The 19,567-nt window shown below is 36.2% G+C and overlaps 1 protein-coding gene across 2 annotated transcripts; it reads right to left on the reverse strand.

Annotated features, from left to right (window-relative positions):
* Nucleotides 1-379: 379 nt before the first annotated feature.
* LOC125836149 (uncharacterized) lies at nt 380-18,426 on the reverse strand. 2 transcript variants are annotated; one of them, XM_049515246.1, is made up of 19 exons: nt 18,304-18,426; nt 18,139-18,211; nt 17,165-17,287; nt 16,264-16,433; nt 12,546-12,695; nt 11,892-12,041; nt 10,937-10,994; nt 9,825-10,147; nt 8,919-9,050; nt 7,361-7,480; nt 6,958-7,044; nt 6,562-6,681; nt 6,314-6,431; nt 6,083-6,208; nt 2,632-2,766; nt 1,924-2,072; nt 1,678-1,818; nt 1,032-1,355; nt 380-537 (listed from the first exon to the last, which is right to left on the reverse strand). In XM_049515246.1, exons 1-19 carry the CDS (start codon nt 18,358-18,360, stop codon nt 439-441), a joined length of 2,655 nt encoding a protein of 884 aa, XP_049371203.1. In that variant the 5' UTR covers nt 18,361-18,426; the 3' UTR covers nt 380-438. The 2 variants fall into 2 exon arrangements, with proteins under 2 accessions (XP_049371203.1, XP_049371212.1); XM_049515255.1 differs by lacking the exons at nt 16,264-16,433; nt 18,304-18,426.
* Nucleotides 18,427-19,567: the final 1,141 nt, after the last annotated feature.

The following is a 19,567-nucleotide window of genomic DNA, read 5'->3' on the forward strand; positions in this document are numbered from 1 at the left end:
TGTCCTTATGTTTGATTGAGAAATGCCTTCAGAACAAAAGTCCTACTTACCCGCTCAATTGGTGAACATTAGCTTTTAGATGTCATCAAAGATAATTGGATGACGATTGCATTGTCAATCTCTTTCTTTACCATGAACTGCATCGAGTCTGCAGATGGTAAAATGTCAATGAATGATCATTGAGAGTGAAATATTCATCCTGTACTGCAAATTGTATCACTTCATAAAGCACAAAACATCCCTAAATTATAAGTCAGACGTGGAAAAGCATTATAATGGTTTTACCAAACATACTTAAAGACTTTTGATTCATCCAAGACAAATTTTCTGTTCGTGTAATCTATGCTGTTAACGTCCTTCTCAAGAACAAAACAGATTGTACAAGCACACATACTGTGTAGCAGATAAGCAGACTTGCCTCAGATACACTATTCCAGGTTAGTCATATTCCAATGTGCTAACGGCTGCAGTCAGTATGTCATAAGCACTTCGAATTTTATGTCTTTCTTCAATTGTCATTGTAATATCCTCAGAAGACTGCAAACACAAAATTGATTACATGTAAATACACGTCCAAATGAAGCCCAATACTAGAAACATAGAACCAGCGAAGTAGTCCCCCATCGCTTGTCTTTTCCCCTTTTCACTGAACAAACCAATACACAGTTTCGTTCAACAATCTTAATGGAACTGGTTCTTAGTAAGTGTCATTGCACAAATGCACAAGGTAAATGATCCTTTCTTCATATTAGACCTGAAAGAGAAACTTCTTACTCTTGAAAGCTTGAAAGTTTGTAATAAATGACTTCCTTTCTAAAACTCACTCATTTATCAATTTAAATGGTTCAGAAGGGACAAGCTAGCAGCACTTGAAATTATTACGCATCCTAACCAATATTTATAATTCCACGACTCTTGACAAATTAGAACATAGGAACAATAACCTTATTGTATACATTACAAATAACTCGTATTATATGCAAAGGTTACTTGGGAAACTGGAAGCTTGAGCTCAGAGTTTGATGTCATACCTCAAGTGTGTGCATGCTTTCTAATATATTTCTAATCGCTGTCTTGCATGATAGAAGAAGTTTCTGCATTTTAATATCTCGAAGCACAAGTAAGAGAACAGAGACTACAGAAAGAATTCTGCTTGAATGATCCTTCGCCAAGGCACCTTTCTGATGAGGCAAAAGTGACGAAGCATTTCCCCTGATAAATGATTCCATCACTTCCAATATCTGATTTAACAGCATATTGCTCCTATCAAATAGGAAAAAACACGGAAGGAGGTAATAATCCCTTGTCTGTCGAATCAAAAATTTAGTAGACTCGTCATCTTCCTCTGCAATGTTCTACATAAAGTTAAAACAATTGAAAAGACATGAGTTGAAGGTATTACAAGCAAATGATATTAAGAAAAAAATTCCACGAATCATGCAAATCAAAGCTCTGAGAGGATGGGTTTCATTTTTTGTGCTTTATGGGCCTCTATATGTTCGAGTTACAAGTTGGCATTCTTCTAAATACAAGTTAGTGGCAGAGACATAATCTTAACATCATGAAAGATCAGGCGACAAGCAATCAACAAAACTTTGAACATATGTATAAAGAACAGTACATAAGGTTACAGGAAATTAACCACTGATAAATGAAGGAGACTTGAAAAATACTTACATGCACAACATCTAAGAAGTACTCTGGAAGGACCTCGCTTAGTCTATTGATAGTTTGTTCAGAAAGTCTAGTAGGTTTTGAGTCTAGTGTGATAAGCAATCTTATAAAACCATAAATGTTGTCTACTGGTCGTTTGTGAGACTGCAGAACAAATAAAACCAAGAGTTAAGTGGCTGGAGAAATATCATGATCATCTATCCCAAAACAAAAACACCTTATCAATACAGCATCTACTGTTTAACTCACTATCTCATCAAGGACAATTTTCTCCAGCATCTGCAAAACGAGTACATCATCCCCTATCTGCGACAACCAAGAACAAACAGCCCTAACAACTGATTTGAAAGTTCCACGATTTGACTTCACTTCGTGCTTCTCAGTAGGATCAATTTTCTCTGCAGAAAAGCATCCAGGTTCCAGATTTAATATTATAAACTATAGGTCACAGCAAAAGAACAAGTAACAAGGTGTCTGAAGCAGAAAGTACTTTTACAGCAAAAAAGGAAATAAAAAATAAAATGCAGAATATTTAAGGACGAATTCCTTGCAAGGGATCTTATTTCTTAGTCAGACTCAAATCTCAATACCTGCCAATTTTTTTGCGGTAATCTTTCTATTGGTTTCTCTTCTTTATTGATTGTTTAATGGATAATCAATAAACTAGGGAATAATTATGTCTTTTAGTCCAATATTTTTGAGGTAACACGCTGACCATAACATTTGGGCCAGCTTGTGCACACCTTGACTATTCCACTTGCCAGTTGCTACCTAGCACCAACACAAGTACATGTAACTTTGTCCACCAATGCTTAGGCAGATGAGAGAAATCACCTCTGGGATTTAAATCCTGGTCTCCATTAAATACCAATTTATTGATTACTAGGCTACACATTTATAGTTTTCCAATTCTTGAAAGTACTGAGGAAACACCAAAAAGACTGATTCAGAAGGTACCAGGATAAACTTGAAAGCGTGAAAGCAAAGTGATGAAGAAGCTAATGTAATCTGCAATCTGGATATGGCCAGCCTTGTAGGCTGAGTGTAGAACTTCCATGATTCGGAAAAGGATAAATGGTTCCAACTCGTGACCTACATTAAAACAACCATAAATAAAATAATATCGTGACGATGACTGCTCATACTCATACAAGAGAGAAGCACCAAAGGTATATGTTTGTGCTTCTTCTATTATATTTTAACTGAATCATCTTTTGTAATAATACATGTAGATGCATACCAAAGAGAATTTCCCTTTATTTAAGTATAACATGTTCTCCCGATACAAGAGAAGAACATTTATTTAAAATATGTCTGAACCTATAAAGTCATATCATTTCTCCCGAGACAAGAGAAGAACGTTTATTTAAAATATTTTAGAACCAGTTCAAACCATAAGGTCATTCACTGGAACCGTCATGGCCTGAGAGAACATGCGCCAAACTTCTATCAAAATCCTGTCCAATTTTACAGTAAACACACACACAAAAACACAAAACTTTTAAGGAACACTGACGTATTGGTGACACTCATGATTCGTGAACAGCAGATATAATATTAAGAGAACATCAATGAAAACCTGAAAAGAGAATAATCCTCTGGTTTAATGCAGTAACATGCTCCTTAAAAAGCTACAAATTAATGGGCATATGCTGGAGGAAGAAGATCATAGTTACGATGATATAATATAATATTATCAACAGTTGAGATGACAACGTTGATTGGAGACAACAATTTGTTGGAAATATTTTGATATGTGACGAATTAGTTCGACTGAAAAGGAATTGCTTGAGAATCCATTTGAGATAGGTGGAAAAAACGGTAAAGAATTATTCACGATAAAGGAATCGCGATCTGATGATTTTAATCCAACATGCTCTGAGCATTGCAGGAATGTGATGAAAATTGATGTTATGGACACACTTGCACTCTCTGTAACTCAAAAAGAATAGGTCATGCCTTCATGGTAGTCCAACTGTCTTGGAGCAAAAACCTTATTGATGCTAGAGATGGTTTTATTCAAGTTGTCAGTGACATTGTTGAAACCAGATCAATAGGTCCACCTTACCCCCATGGAGTTGGAGGACATGGGAGTGTCAAGTAACTCATTTGGCAAGTACCCTTAGTATCCAAGTCGTGTGCTTATCTTTATATGAGTTTTTAAAGATATTTCAGGGAGAATCACACAAACATTTTTACTCAATCAGTAACCCAGCCCTTCTTCTGCTCTATCAATTTCTCTACATTTTGCTACTCCTAGCTTTGCGCCTTCAATTTTTCTAGCCTCTTTTCTATTTTCTTGTTTAATTAATGGGATTCACTCACAAAACAGCTATAACACTTGTTGAAGATATAATTAAAAAAATAGAAGTATGTTCTCTAACAACGTAAACTTTTGAATGAGATGGTCACACACTTCAATATTACCTCAAAGCAAGTGGAGGTCTTGGGTTCGACTCTCATAGCACCCATTATTAAAAAGACTTTCCACGTGCTTGGCCGATGAAATAAACAAGCTTGCAGTCAAGGGAGCATGTTGAAGATATAATGAAATAATAAAATTGTATTCCTCCAATAAACTATTATGTAAGATGGTCACACACTCAAATAACAATATTCCCACCAATCCCTCAATAACTAGGCAACTCATGCAACATTTGTATTTAAGACATAATAAAGTATATAAATGGGCTCTCTCTCTAACCGATTAAACTTTTAGATGAAATGGTCAGACACACAAACAGTTCAAAATAGTATCAAAGCCTCTACGATCTTGGTAGAGATCCAAATAGATTCTGCTACCGGCAGGTGGTATCGGCCCAATGTTTTCTTTGTTTGCTCTAACGTTTGGTAACTGTCTCCCCCTTCCATCCATCCTTCTTTGCCCAAAACCAATGTAATTACCATATCATCATTGTCCCCTCTCTATATATTATACATTTGAAAGTGTCATACATAAGGAATGTACTTGTGTAGTGTGTGTATTACCACATTCCTGTTTTTCTTGATATCCTCCTTTTTATTCTCACCCCCAACCCACTTGCCACATTCTTATATCCCTGAAACTTAACTCAATCTCCATAATTTGATTGTTCTCTTGCATTCTTGCTTTTTGATTCTATAATTCGAGTTCCCATTTGGTTTTTTAAATTTTTTAGTGCAACTTTGGACATAATATAGTGGGAATTTGAGATGTTTGATCTTAATCTTAGTTTCCAGATATTCCAGTGGAATCCGTTCCTGTACAAGGGAAAATAGCACCGTAAAAAGCTCAACGAAGTGTCACCCAAATGGAGAATTCTAGGACCTCCAATTCCTCCATTGTTTACATTGAAATGTCTAGTACTGTCGGTGATGATTAGTATCATGTCCAGATAATCGCTGCAATGGTTATGCATTTGATATACTGAAAACACATAGGAAAGGGGATGACTACGAAGAGACTAGGAATCATGAAGATTTCGTGAGTTATTTCTATTGGTAAGTGCAGAGGCTGAGTTGCCGCAGCAGTGGTGATTGGATCTTTTGGCCAATTACAATGCTTCAAATGAGCAGGGAATTGCTACGCCTCTGTAGCAGAGATTACAAGTGAGGAAGAGTAGGAGAGGACCCAAGTCTCAGAGTTCTCGAAATAATTTAGTTATATTCTGTTGAAGGATTTTAACATCAGTGATTATGAAGAAGGTATGAAGTAGAACTTCACCACAGAAGAATTTTATGAGAGGACTAAAGTCTCGGGGGTCACTCTGCACAAATGTGGATGATGGGAAGCACATATGGGGCAGGAAGTATATCTATCTAGGACTATTTGACAGTGAGAAAGAAGCTGCAAGGGCATACGATTAGACTGTTATAAAATGCAATGGAAGGGACATAGTCATCAATTTTGAGCTAAGCACATGAGGAAAGGTTTTAAGATGTGAGGCTAATTTTGGAGGGGCAAGTCATAATCTTGATCTAAAATTAGGCTTATCTCCCTCTTCCTATGTCGATTGCTGATAATCAACATGGATACACTAGTCAAATGGGAAACTCTCGGTGCCAACATGGGTTAAACTTAAACAACATGGGTTAAACTTAAACGGTTTCCTAAGCATAGAAAAGTCAATGAGAAATTTATTAGTACTTATTATTTTAACATGGTATGAGCAGGTAGAGGTCATGGGTTCAAGTGTCACCGCCATCCATTATCAAAAAGGATTTACACATTTTGGCCCATGAAAAATGAATCAGGTCCGCACATGAGGAGGCGTGCTGAAGACATAATTAAGTATATAAAAGTGTGTTCTCTCTAACAGCTCAAGCTTTTACATCAAATGATCACACACATCAAGCAATTCAACAATTTGAACACCAATCCTACTAGTTAAGGAGATAAAAATCATTGATGGCAATGAGTTATACTTACATATGCAGCATGAGGCTAAAGACTGGAGTAGCACCTTGTCCAAGAAAGGGAAGTAATACAGGCAGCATACAGAGAGCTCCTGAATATCTCTAGGAAGCCTCATGAATGGACCATAGCTTACAGTTCCTACAGTGCAAGAAAAAGGGAAAACATGTGAGGAATTAATAATGTGAGATTCAGAATTATATAAGAAATAAAAGTTAGAACTAGATGAAGATGAATCCTAAGTACCATTGGAGTAGGTGCAGTAAAAAGCTCTTATAAAGTACTGCATATTGTCATATTCTTTTGCCGGTGTCATGTTCAAATTAGCAGTTTGTCCAACACGAAGCTGAAGACGTAACACAGCCTACAAGAGGCAATTATTGTGTCATGTTCAAATTAGCAGCTCAATGTTAAAACTTGAAGAACAAATGGATATGCATATAGCATAAAATTCATCCCAAGAAAGACCAGTATGGTGGTAGCTAAGTAGGTACCTTCACATGTAATGGGTGTTTATCACCTAAGAGGACCAACAGCTTTGGAAGCTCCCCTATCCATGTACTATGATTTAATATTTCAAGATCTTTGGAATCCAGATAAAGGCAATTCTGCTCCTACAATCACCCAAAGTTTGATATTAGATAAAACGAAGAAAGCATATAGGGACGTCAGCCTTGTGCTGATTGTCTAGCAACAAGAGATAATCCAAGTTACTCATCCAGCTGGCTGCTAATACATGACTTTTTCTTCAATTAAACAGATAACAGCAACCAGACAAAAGGAGTTTTCCCTTCGATTAAGACAAGGGAGTTATCACAAATTAAAAATGTAAACACTCCAAAGATATGCTAGGAATATGAAAAATGTGTTCTTTTGATAGATAATCTTACAGGAAGTAGCATTTCCTCAACAACAGAAAGGCAAGCCAATTTCATTGAGGACTCTGGACTGCAATTCTCAAAAACTGTCGTAAAAGCCTGCAATCGATTGAAATTTTTTACTATTTAACACTGGCAGCACACAGCACATGAAAAGCAAATCAAAAGGGGATCATAATCCTAGGGTCTAAATACAGTTGAAAATTTGAGGGCATGCTAAAGATTAAGGAATAAGGACATAATCAACGTCAAACTTTTTTTTTCAATTCCTCCAATATGTGATACTAAAACTGAAAATTATAGTTCTTCGAACTGCTTGACAAGACTAAACCATAGATCAAGAAAACAAAATGGTGAAGTTGCTAGAGAGACACTTGACTTAAAAAGTATAGGTTTTTCAGTTTGATGTGCAAACCTGAAGGATACGTGACTTCCAAGCAGCAGACACTTGCATAATGAGTTTTGGGATAAAAGCAACCAGTGAAATTAAATGCTTCTCATGATGTACTTTACCAGCCTTTCTGCCATTGTGAATCTGCAGGATATAGGTATTCTATTATAGCATATCATCAGGACTAAAACACAGATACTCATCTTGAGAGACAACTTAAACACAATTAGAGAGATGAAATAGGAAAAAAGGCAAGGTAAGAAATTTTCAGAAGGTCTGAAAAATTCTGGGAAAACACGCAACTACGAAGAATCTAGCTTTGAGCTGAATAAATAAGCAGTAATGATGCCTAACATTTAGATTTTTATCTCAAGCTCTGCCTGTTGTGCATTAATTTTATTGCCAAAGCTAATTTACTTATTCTTTTCTTTTGTGAAAGGTTACAGCCAGAGGATTTTCTGGGATTACATTACCAAAATGATAGAAAATTATGACTAAAATATCATTCTTCAATGTGAACATTTTACTTTTTTCTTTTTTGAGAGAGAAAGGCAAGTAAAACCAGCTCACTGATTTAAGCAACGAAGGAGACAGAGAGCAGAAAATTTTTCACCAGTCAGGCAGGTATGCTGAAGAGACCTAGTGAACATTGAGAAAACAATGACATTAACTGAACACTACTGGAGGACATTTTTTTTCTTTAGTTAGTTCCATATAACATGCTCTTAATAGATATTGAAACAAGATTTCTATCTATGGTTCTCTGCATATAGAGAAAGAGCTTTACTAAAACGTGTAACAACTCCTATTAGTCTTTAGGAGCCAAAGAGCCACCTCACCCAGATCCTGATTGAGGATTAAAAGAGCCACCATGCTCAACAAGATAAAAGGCTTCGCTGCTCCGATGATTTTTCTTACGATAAAGCCGTAAAAGGTATAAGTATCCCCTCAGACTGGTCCCCCCCCCCCCCGCAACACACACTTTCAAAGTGGATTAAATACCATCCTAAAACAGGATGACCAAATATTTGGGGCATGGTGAAATATACACTAGCTGGCAAGTTCAGCAATGACATTCTCATTCCTAAGTTACTTTTTCACTTCTCACTGGCAAAATTCTTAAACTTTTACAGGTTCAGAGCTTTCAATTGCTATTTACAGTTCCATTAAAAATCGCACACTTGACCTATCTGAACCTAATTTAAGTGCAACAGCAACAACTAAATCTTAATCCCCACTAGTTGGTCACTTTCTCATTGTCTATTTGCTTCCAATGTTCTTTTAATGCTAAATTCATCACATTGATTCCTGGAGATTGTAGGCTTCTTGCTATGTATTATGTCGGTCTTGATTCTCGTATCCCTGCTCATCTTCCCTGTCTCTGGATTCTATGAGCTATCCAAACTCTAACGAATCCCAGAACACCATTATCGTTCAGAATATATCTAACATTAACCCCACACCAACAGTATTGTCCTTTAGCTCTCTAATTTAACTCCCAAGTTTCTTTTTCTCTAAACTAAGTAAATGAAGGGCATACTTCTCATTCATAGGCATAAAAATTAAAATCAGCATCACAAACCTTTTCAGATAGAGAACTCTCAATGAACTCCAGAAATCTTTCCAGCAATGCAGGTGATAATTTGGACCCATAACTTAGATGCAAAAATATTTCTGTAATTACAATATTCGGCATGAAATATCGGTCGCCGTCCTGCAATATTTTTTTTAAAAATAAGATAGAACAATCAGAGAAAAATTACTTTCAATGAGAAAGGACGAAAAGGAAAACAGAAAGAAAAAGAGAAGTTATTGCATCCATGACCCAATAACGTAGGAGCATTTTAACAATAAATTTGTAAGGACGTCAACAAGGTAACTCATGGTCTACTTTTACTCTAGCAAAGATGTCTTGTTTGGAATGATTGCCAAGATTGAAGACAATATTTTTGAGATGCAAGATAGGAAGGACTAGCATTCTTGTTCCAAACCTTTTGCTGATAAAACCATATTGTTTCTTTGAAGACTAAAACTAGTTTAAGAATGTTTGAACCACGGCTCAAATTTTAAATGCATGTGGCATGAAATTAACATGCTAATTACTAAGTGCAGTAACAGTTTGAACATAGATATTCAGTTTACTTAGACTGGCGTCTTTAACAAGTTCAAGCATTCAAGACCTATTTTTAAAGACTTAGACAGTAAAATATAGGTGGTCCCACAAGAAAATCATTACTTTCCTCTTCCTTTCGTCTTTCTCTTGAAAACTAACAACGGAGAGTACATTTCCCTACCTGTGTCTTCCCTTCCCTGGTTTCCAAGCATAGGGGAAGCGGGGGAGGTGGGGAGGAAGAAAAGTTAAGCTAAGAAGACAAGAAAGGAGGTGGGGAGGAAGAAAAGTTAATCTAAGGAGACAAGAAAACAAACACTAAAAATAAATAGAGAGCGACATGGATGAAGAAAAATAATATCAATAAGGAAATTGTACCTTCTCTGACAAGCAATGATTCGGACTTAAGGGAAACTCATCCCATAACTTTTTTAAAGTCACTGCTGATATACTTTGGTCACATATGCTAAGGTTGTTTTTCTTGTAAGCAGGTGCCAGATTTTGGAAGTCATGTTGATTATTGCCAGACGCATGAACAAAGAACCTGACCACAAGATCAATGCTTTGAAGTAAAAACGACATACAATCGAAGGATTGCACATCGACATGGGCCATGGAGTGGATTAATGGACTAAAGTCCTGGAAGCAGCTAACTAGAACGGGTAAGAGATCTGTCAATTTGTTGACAACACCAGAAAGATCTGCAAAACAAATGACATCTAGATTCAGTTTCAGCAACTCTCGAAAGAAAAAAGACCATTCAAAAGTCACAATGCATGCAGCTAGGAGCTATATCCCAATAGATCATCACTGGACTGTAAACAATCCCACGCTTCAGCAGAAACTTTTCTGGTGCCGGCGAGGCAACCGGAGTTATTCAGAGAACTTGGACAAAACTCAAAATATTGTTAAAGATGTCGCTTTCAACCTCTTCATGGTGCGTTATTTTTTGCTTAGAGCATAGGGAGTGTGAGTTTTTCTACTAACAGATATATCCCCCAATATCAACTAGCGGATAGTTCAATGGGTCGGGCTCTATCCTTCTCCACTTAAATACCATGTTTTGAACAGGGTTCAAACTCGCGAAGTGCGCCTAACCCACACATCATGCTCAACACTCTTACCACTAGACAGATTCCCTAGGGATTATGTAGTGGAGTTAATAAATGGATAATGCTTTGGTATTTTGGCCAATGGAAGAGCAATAGCCCACATGTGATACCACATTTATTAGATGTTTAACACAATCAAGGAGATCATCTAAGCTTTTGTGGACCAGATATCATGTGATTGTGCATTGTGCATCTAGAGGATAAAAAATGTTACCAACGCCCTAATGGTTGGTTTAAGTACGCAAAGGTTTCATTAAAGTATCAGTTACATTTAAGTGGACGAGGGGTGTATTTATATCCATTACAATGATTTATCATAAGCAACCTTGGTCTTTGTAATGAAAGGAGATCTAGAAGTTCAATTAAACAGAGTCTTACCAGTAGATTTATCGGAGAGATCAAGGTCAAAAGCATGCAAGCTACCCCGAGTTGCATCCTGTACAAATTAAAGAGTAATTATCTTACAGGGAAGTATTTGCAAGCACAGTACAGAACAACTTTGGCAGTAATTAAGGGCAAATTGTGGCACATCAACCACTAGCTGACAGAACTATCTCACCCCTAATAAACAAGGAAATACCAACATAAAAAAGGTAACATGCACACCAAAGAAAGTTAAATTACAATGGTCCACTTTTGCAATGTCATTAGGAAAGGAGAAACTTACTCCATAAGCAGGAGGATTTTCTGAATTTGCAAGGATAAATAAAGAGAATAGGCCAGTCATCAAAGTTATCTAGCAGTATCTTATATTGGCTAAGCTTTCCGATGAGATTATGGTGGTTAGGAGCTCTACTGAATACAAGTGTTCGCATATCACTGTACAAGTAGGCAAGCTTGGTGCTCACTAGTCACTACATTTTTTTTTTGAGTAAGGTAATTTGAAACTAGTCACTACATTTACCTATAATACTGAAAACAAAGATAAGTTTTCCCCCTCTTCTCTGTTGTCAAGATTCAACCTACAGATTATTATTCAAAGGAACGTCAAGTTACTGACTTGGACGATTAGCTAATACCTCCATAGCACTTACTCATGGATCCTAACAGATTAACGAACATGCTTTTGTCGGATCATAGAAGATAAAACTTCATAGAACCTGAATAGGAGATAAGACAGAATAAGTATGTGTAATAGTGCCCATAAGAGCCAGAAAGGTCAACTAGTCTGATTTGATGCAAAATTAAACATTGCACACTTTCTTGACTACCAAAACAAATTATTTCCTCTGATCAGAATACAAAAATAATTTACTGTAACTAACACAGAACCATAAACCTTCAAAAAAGAATGCACTTGAGTATGCTGATGGCACAATTAACAAGATAGTACATTGTAACTTAAGGAGTCGCCTTCTTCTTGATTACTACACGGTAACAGAGACAAGCAGCGAACCAACCCAGCAAGAGCGTTCTTTAGCCTGCCCTTGTCTTGCAAGTAAAATTTGTTCTTCTGCAGAATGTCCTCGTAGTTCTGGAGAATCTGTAAAAAGAAGAAGCTTACTGAGAGAAAAACTCCATCATGGCATTTAAGACAATAAACCCTAACAGAATATATGAAAATGAAAATAAAATACAATAGAGTGCTACATAAAGATCTTACATCAGACAAAATGGTGCATGAAGAAGTTTAGGAAGACATAGCAAAAGAAGAATCATGAAACACCACTATACAGCAAGAGCAGTTTCATCAATTTAAAGACAATGGGATGCGAAAAATAGAAGCAAGAGTGCAAGACTCTTCTTCTCTGATAAGTAACCTAAATATGATTATATTTAAGCACATTATCAAAGTTTACATCCCACATCTGAACTGGAATTTTCTAGAATGTATTAGCCAAAGAAAATATAGAAAAGGTTTTTTTTTGTTAAATCAAGATATAGATAGAGAATTACCATCAACAGCTAAAGCAGTGCCAAAATAAAAATCAAGTTAAAATTCGGAGCAATATTAAGACTTCTCACAAAGAAAAACCTACGTATCTACCTTTTCAGCATACAGCAAAAAGCAAGATGGAAAATACTGGATCAAGAGGTCAAAAAATTTGAAAGCCATCAACCGCACTTCAATAGCCATGTGTGTCATTGCATTAAATATATATGTCATCATCAAGGAATTAATTGGCCCCTTATTATCCTGCAACACAAACAAATAGTGTCAGCCCCGTCTTTTATAGGTGAAACATAATACGAAGTCCTGTAGAATTCAAACAAACAACATCCATAATCACAGCAAAAAGTAAATACAGCTATCTGCACTTAAATACTAAGAGAATATAAGCAGATACAGCAAAACCACAAGCAGAAACAAGGGATTCATGGGAAGGTTTAACATAATCTGAAAACCTCAAGGCGAACAAGCAGAAATGGAACTAACAGTAAACATTGAAGGCAATAGAAGCAAACTCTAGCTCTTCTTAAAATTTCACCCGTGGAAATCAAATTAACAGCAGAGGAAACACACATTTTGTATTGCTTCAATGATAATGTGAATGCTTCATTCAGTATCATCATCATCCCCAAAAGGGAGGGAGTTAGGACCACAAAGGACTATAAACCTATTAGTCTAGTGGGAAGCTGTTAAAGAAGTCCCACATCGGTAGAGGGATGGGAAATTGGTTTCCTTATATGGACTTGGACAAACCTCCCCTCATGAGCTAGCTTTTGGGGTTGAGTTAGGCCCAGGTGTCATATCTTTACATAACTTTACAGAAGCATCTATAAGATAATCTCTAAGGTGCTTTCTATTAGACTTGAGAAAGTGTTAGACCAGACGAGACTGTCTCTACTTCGCAAAATGTTTTTGTGAAGGGTAGACATATTCTAGATGCAGGGGTGGCAAACAAAGTGGTGGACTCAAGGATAAAGCAAGGAGTGTTGTTCAAACTTGATCTTGAAAAGGCCTATAATCATGTGAACTGGAATTCCTAGATTCCATTATGCTCGAACTGGGATTTGGGGAGAAGTGGACGAAATTGATTTATTTTTGCATCTCTTCGATTATCTTATAGATGCTTCCCACTAGACATTTTCTAGATGCAGGGGTGGTAAACAAAGTGGTGGATTCAAGGATAAAGCAAGGAGTGTTGTGCAAACTTGATCTTGAAAAGGCCTATGCTCATGCGAACTGGAAATTCCTAGATTCCATTATGCTTGAAATGGGATTTGGGGTGAAGTGGAGGAAATTGATTTATTTTTGCATCTCTTCAGTGAGATTTTGTGTTGGTGGATGTTAACCCATGTGAGTTTTTTGGAAGTTCGAGTGGTCTGAGATAAGAGGATCCTCTATCACTAATTTTGTTCATTCCAATTATGGAAGCTCTAAGCAGAATAGAGAGAGCTATCTTGGGGGGGATTGCTTGAAGGGTTTCGATGTTGCGGTTGGGGGTGTAGGGACAGAATCAAATTCTCATTTATTGTTTACAAACGATACCCTGTTTTTTTTTTGTTTTTTGAACTTAGCAACTTGGTATTATATCACAACCAGTACATGGGTTGTACTGAAACCTTATATACATATGTACTGCAAATTTCACTGTCCTGAACCTAAATTGAGTGTAGAACATCAACTATAGAGACAGTTTCATTGGAGTATATCTGGTAACACCAAAAACATAACAACATAATGCAGTTTAGTTTAACCTTCTGCAAACTATTCTCTATGCTCTCAAAACACCTAGAATTCCTCTCTTTCCAGGTTGACCACCATATAGCAGCAGGGATAATTCTCCATCTATCTCTGTTTTTAGCATGTACTCCTGCTTCCTCCCAGCTCTTCAGCGCCTCTGGGACTTTCCTGGGCATGGTCTAGGAGATGCCTTTGAGACTTAGAAATATTCTCCACAGCTTAAGGGTGTAAGTGCAGTGTAGAAACAGATGGTTCACTGTCTCATAGGTTTCCTTACAAAGAAAATATCTTGAGCATAAGGTTATCCCTTTCTTCATCACATTGCCCTGAGTCAAAGCTGCTTCTTTGGCTAATAACCAGATGAAACAGGATATATTGTAAGGTATCCTATTTTTCCAAATTTACTTCCATGGCCAGTTTAGATTATGATTACTAGGTTGGTCCATCATCCTGTAAGCTTCGTTAACTTTGAATACCCCTTTGTTGTTACCACTCCACCATCATTTATCCTCCCCAATCTGAAGCCCATTGAAGGTTTCCACTGTGTTAAGGAATTCAACAACTCTCATAATTTCCCAATCATTTAGATGCCTCCTAAAGGCAAAGTTCCACCCATGTGGCGTCTATAACTATGCTATGGATCTCTGTTAGAACAAAGCTAGATTGAAAATATCTGGAAATAAAGCTTCCAAGTTGCCTTTTCCATGAATTGCTTCTTGAATATGAAGAACTGTTAAAGAAGGAAGAAATATCTTGGAGGCAAAAGTCAAGAGCTCTTTGGTTGAAGGGAGGGGACAAGAATACAAAGTTCTTTCACAAGATGGCTAATGCTCACAGAAGGTGTAACAACATAGACCAGCTCATGATTCACTATGCCTAAACCAGCTCATGATTCACTGATACCCTGTTTTTTAGTGATGCAGTTGAGACTCAATTCGATTATTTAGGCATAGTTCTCACTTGGTTTCAGGTGGTCAGGATGAGGGAAGCGAGGATACGATGGTTTGGGCATGGGAAGAGGAGAAGTATAGATAAACCCAGTAAAGAGGTGTGAGAAGTTGGCAATGGAAAACCAAAAAGAACAAAAAAGCTCTTGAGTTTTGTTGGGATTTTAAGCGCAAAGCACAAATAAAGTATGAGTTTTTAATGAAAAAAAACGCAAAGGAGAAAAAATATAAACATATATGTTTAGTCCTAGACTAACAATTATAAGCATGAATGACATTTATATGAACAAAGAAACTGATTATACAATAAAGTAAAATATCAATTGTTTAGCGTCGCCTCTTCAGAAGAGGCTCATTGGCAAGGAAAAGTATGCCTTGGAACCTTTTATAACAACAATTAAACGCACACTAAGCGAGGTGAAGCGCAAAACACATTTTGAGCCACACTTCAGGGCTAAAGCACGCCTTTGACAGCATTATTTGGAGGCACCAAATTAGGGTAGAAATTTAATTGGTAGTTGAGCATTATCTTGCTTCCTGCGGGATAGGCATGGTGGTCATACTTAGACCTTCTTTCTTACTAGTGGTATTAGCACTATTCTCGTAGTTTCTTATTCTTCGGATTTGGTTATCACCTTTATTTTTTGAACTTCGACTATTGCATTATTTTGTTGTCACTACTGTTCTTTCCTCTCTATGTTGTGTACTGCTCTCCATTTCACATTGTTTCGTTGTTGTTACTACTCTCGTTTCTGTTCCCTTTTTAAACTGCTTGAATATGCTTTATTTAAGCTGAGGGTCTTATCAAAATAGCCTCTCTATCTCTGGTGGGGTAGGAGAAGGTTTGCGTACGCTATATCTTTCTCTAACCCCACTCGTGGGATTACTAGGTATGTTGTTGTTGTTGTTGTTGTTGTTGTTGTTGAAGTACAACAAAAAAAAACGATGGCCACTTAAGTGGGATTGTAATGCATGGAAACTACTACACGTGATGAATAAATTCTCTAGGAAGTGTTGAAGAAAGAGGCTTACAAGTGTAAAAGTAGTACGCATACCAAATGCACTCTCACTCCTAGAAACCATGTCAGGTGATGAAGAGAGGACTGGAAGAAAAAGGTTTAAGAACCTACCTCTTTGCAGCCAGGAAAAATAACAGATTTGAGAAGTTGATATAGTGCTTCACGGACCAACTTATCATCATCACTGATACGTTCCCGCAGTTTCTCAATAACAGCAAGCTTATGCAGTTTCAACTCAGCTGGGAATTTAAGAAGAACGTCTCTAATTCCGATTAATGCATCTGAAATTTAACAGAGATTGAACATGGGTAACGACCACATTATACCATAACTACAAAGACAAGAAATAAGGCATAAAAGCAAACATAATGGATAGAACATGTTTTGCAATCTCAAATACTTGCCTTACTCAATATAGGATGTTCACCAGACATCTAACTTTTTTCTAACCAAAGGAACAAAAATGACTTAAAAAGAAACACAAAGTAAACTTTAAAGCAGTGAAAGGCTAGCTCTAGAAGAGTGACATAAGTTCGTCTTTTATAATCATAATACTGCCACTTGAAAGTTTCTTTTCCAAATAGAAACCAAAAGGAAAACAGAATACCAAAAAGAGAAAAAGCAAAAAGAAGAACAGAAGGAGAATGCAAGTGCCAAAGGGCACACATAACGTGTAAGTAGCAAACAGATACAACATTCCATGATGCGGAGTTTTCTGAAATTTCTGGAATAATCTTCTCATAGCTTTTATCACTTCACCTCGGGAGCCACCCGAAAGGAGAATTGATTAAATGCAGCAACTTTGCTTGATTAGATCATATGCCATGTAAATCAATTGATTAATTTGTTCTTCTTTCTCTCTTCTGTTTTTTTTTTTTTTGAAACACTAAAAAATCAGAGAGGTAAAGTGTAACAGTTCTGTTTTTTCACTTTTCTACTCTTTACTGTGTAACAAACTGCATGATATTCAGATCGTTGTCCCCGACAAGCAATAATCTTAACAAGTTTGTACCTTTACGAACTTTCGCATTGTGATGACTTGTTTGCTGAAGAAGCTCTTTCAAGGTTAAACCTTTCTTGCTCACAGCTAAACCAGCCTTATCTGAAGCTATACTTTGCTCAGGTAGAATAATTGCTGCAATTAAGGCATCAATAAAGCACTTTAATTCGTCAGTTCTCCTCTACCACAGATAAGGGTGTTATACTTCGCTCTGAAAGATCTTTTTCTTTTCTTTTTTTCTTGAAAATAAAACTGCAATACTTGTATTGCTTCTGTAAAGAATCGTACTTTATGTAATAAAAGTAGTATTCGTTTCTGGTTTGTATCAGTAGCTGCTGAACTGGATTTAACAAATGAACCGGCAGTAAAGGTGTTGAACATGAACCAGTGGCCAATAGTGGCAGAGGAAGCCGAAAAAGGGACGGACCTCTCGACTGTCTACGATTCGATTGCGTATGCTAGGGGTAGAAGTTTCGTATAAAAATGTATCACCATGCTATTAAGTATTTTTACTTGCGTTCTTTTCTTTCTAAGAGGTGGAATGGAACACAATGGTATGTCCCATAATAGGTCTCATTCTCCTACTCTTTCCCAGAAGTCGATGACTATTCACAGTTATTACCTTGACACTCAAAGAAGAGTTCAACCCAATTCTATATTTCTCTCCTAGTTGATCCTGATTAGACATTAGAAGTATATTGCTAAAGGTTCTACCTTTTCTAGTGTGTTCGGAAAGATCATTAATCGTGAAAAGAGATCACTTTGACCTGAATTCACATTACTAATTGGAACCCATTAACCCAAACTGGTTAAAGCACCAACTTTAATACAAAAAGATGGATGAAACTATCAAAACATACATTTACAGAAAAAGGGGTTATCCAATTTACCACTATTTCTAACCTATTCCAACAATAGAAACCATATATACACAACACAATACATAGGCAAAATACAGCTAAACAAATTCAGCATTTTTTTTTTACCTTTTGATTTGATTTCAGTGTTGGTGGCATTCTGGGCTGGAGGCAATTTTCTTCCAATCTTCCTTCTTATTTTCTGCAACCAAAAAAAAACCCCAGTTCAATAAAAACAAGAATCGATTTTTATAACAATTTCAAGATTCTATTGAATTTTTTTATTTGTTTTACTTTGAAATCGACACCACGCTTTTGCTGCTTCTTGGATTGAGCTTTGTTCTTGACCATTGTTAATGGCGGATGAAAGTCACTGTAAAAAAAAAATTCCAGCAATTTGAATTAGGGTTTATCAGCAGGGTTTTAGCTTTAGCAGGCACATGGAAGGAAGAAGACAAAATTTATAATTCACTTATTTTATTATTTAATTTATTTTGATTCTTTTAATTTATTAATTCATATAAAAACTCAATTGATACGTAATTTAACTTCACCAATAAGTAAATTTGTTTTACAATTTTTTAAAAGATTTTTTTTTTCTTACGTTTTTGATAACTTATATATGTCCAATTTCAGCTTTAACTTCTTATTTTATTATTTTGAGCAACTTTCACCTATAGCAAACATATAAATCATATTTGTATATTATAACTATAGTTTGCATAATTGCGTTCCATAGCAAATTTTATGTTTGTTATGGAGCTTTTGATTTGTATAATTCACTAGATACATCCAATTTTATACAAATTGTTTAGTTTTGTATAAATTCATTTATGCATTGTAATTTGTATAATAAGATCTATATTTGTATAATTATAAATGTATAGGACAAAAAATATATGTATTTGTATATACACTTTTCTCTTGCTTTATACAAACACAAACGCAATTTATACATTTTTTATCGAAATGTCTAAAATGGCAAATTGTATACCGAATAGATGGCAAAAAAATGGGATGTTTGTTGCGAATTACAAATAAAATAAACTATGGCTATAGCATTTAATTTGAATTAATAGTTTGCTATTTCATACAATTTTCCCTATTTTTTTCCCCATCCGGTGTTCAAAGCCTACATTGGAGTTCCAACTAAATCCGGATCACGCTCTGCAAGGCCCACTCGAGGGTGGCGCTCCCAACAGGATTATCTCCATACCCAGGGCTCAAACCCAAGACCGCTGGTCAAGGGTGAAGTACTCCCATCAGTGCACCACAACTCATGTTGGTGCTTAACTTCTTATTTGACACCCTTATTCCTATAATACATGGCGGAAAAAAATTAAAGGATTAAAATGCTTTTGAATAATAATAATAAGTTACGTACTAGATAGTAAAGTATTCATTAAACTTGTGTAATTGTCTTGAGTTGATTTAAAGGTTAAAATTATAAAATATAGTATAACTCACGAATTTTAGTTAAGGTTATATTCTTTTTTTCTTGTTTGATTACAATGTGAGAAATCAAACGCTCACCAATAAGATGAAATTGAAGTAGTCA

This window comes from Solanum verrucosum, unplaced genomic scaffold (genome assembly GCF_900185275.1).
Source record: "Solanum verrucosum unplaced genomic scaffold, falcon-dt-bn FXZP01000284.1, whole genome shotgun sequence".
Lineage (NCBI taxonomy): Eukaryota > Viridiplantae > Streptophyta > Magnoliopsida > Solanales > Solanaceae > Solanum > Solanum verrucosum.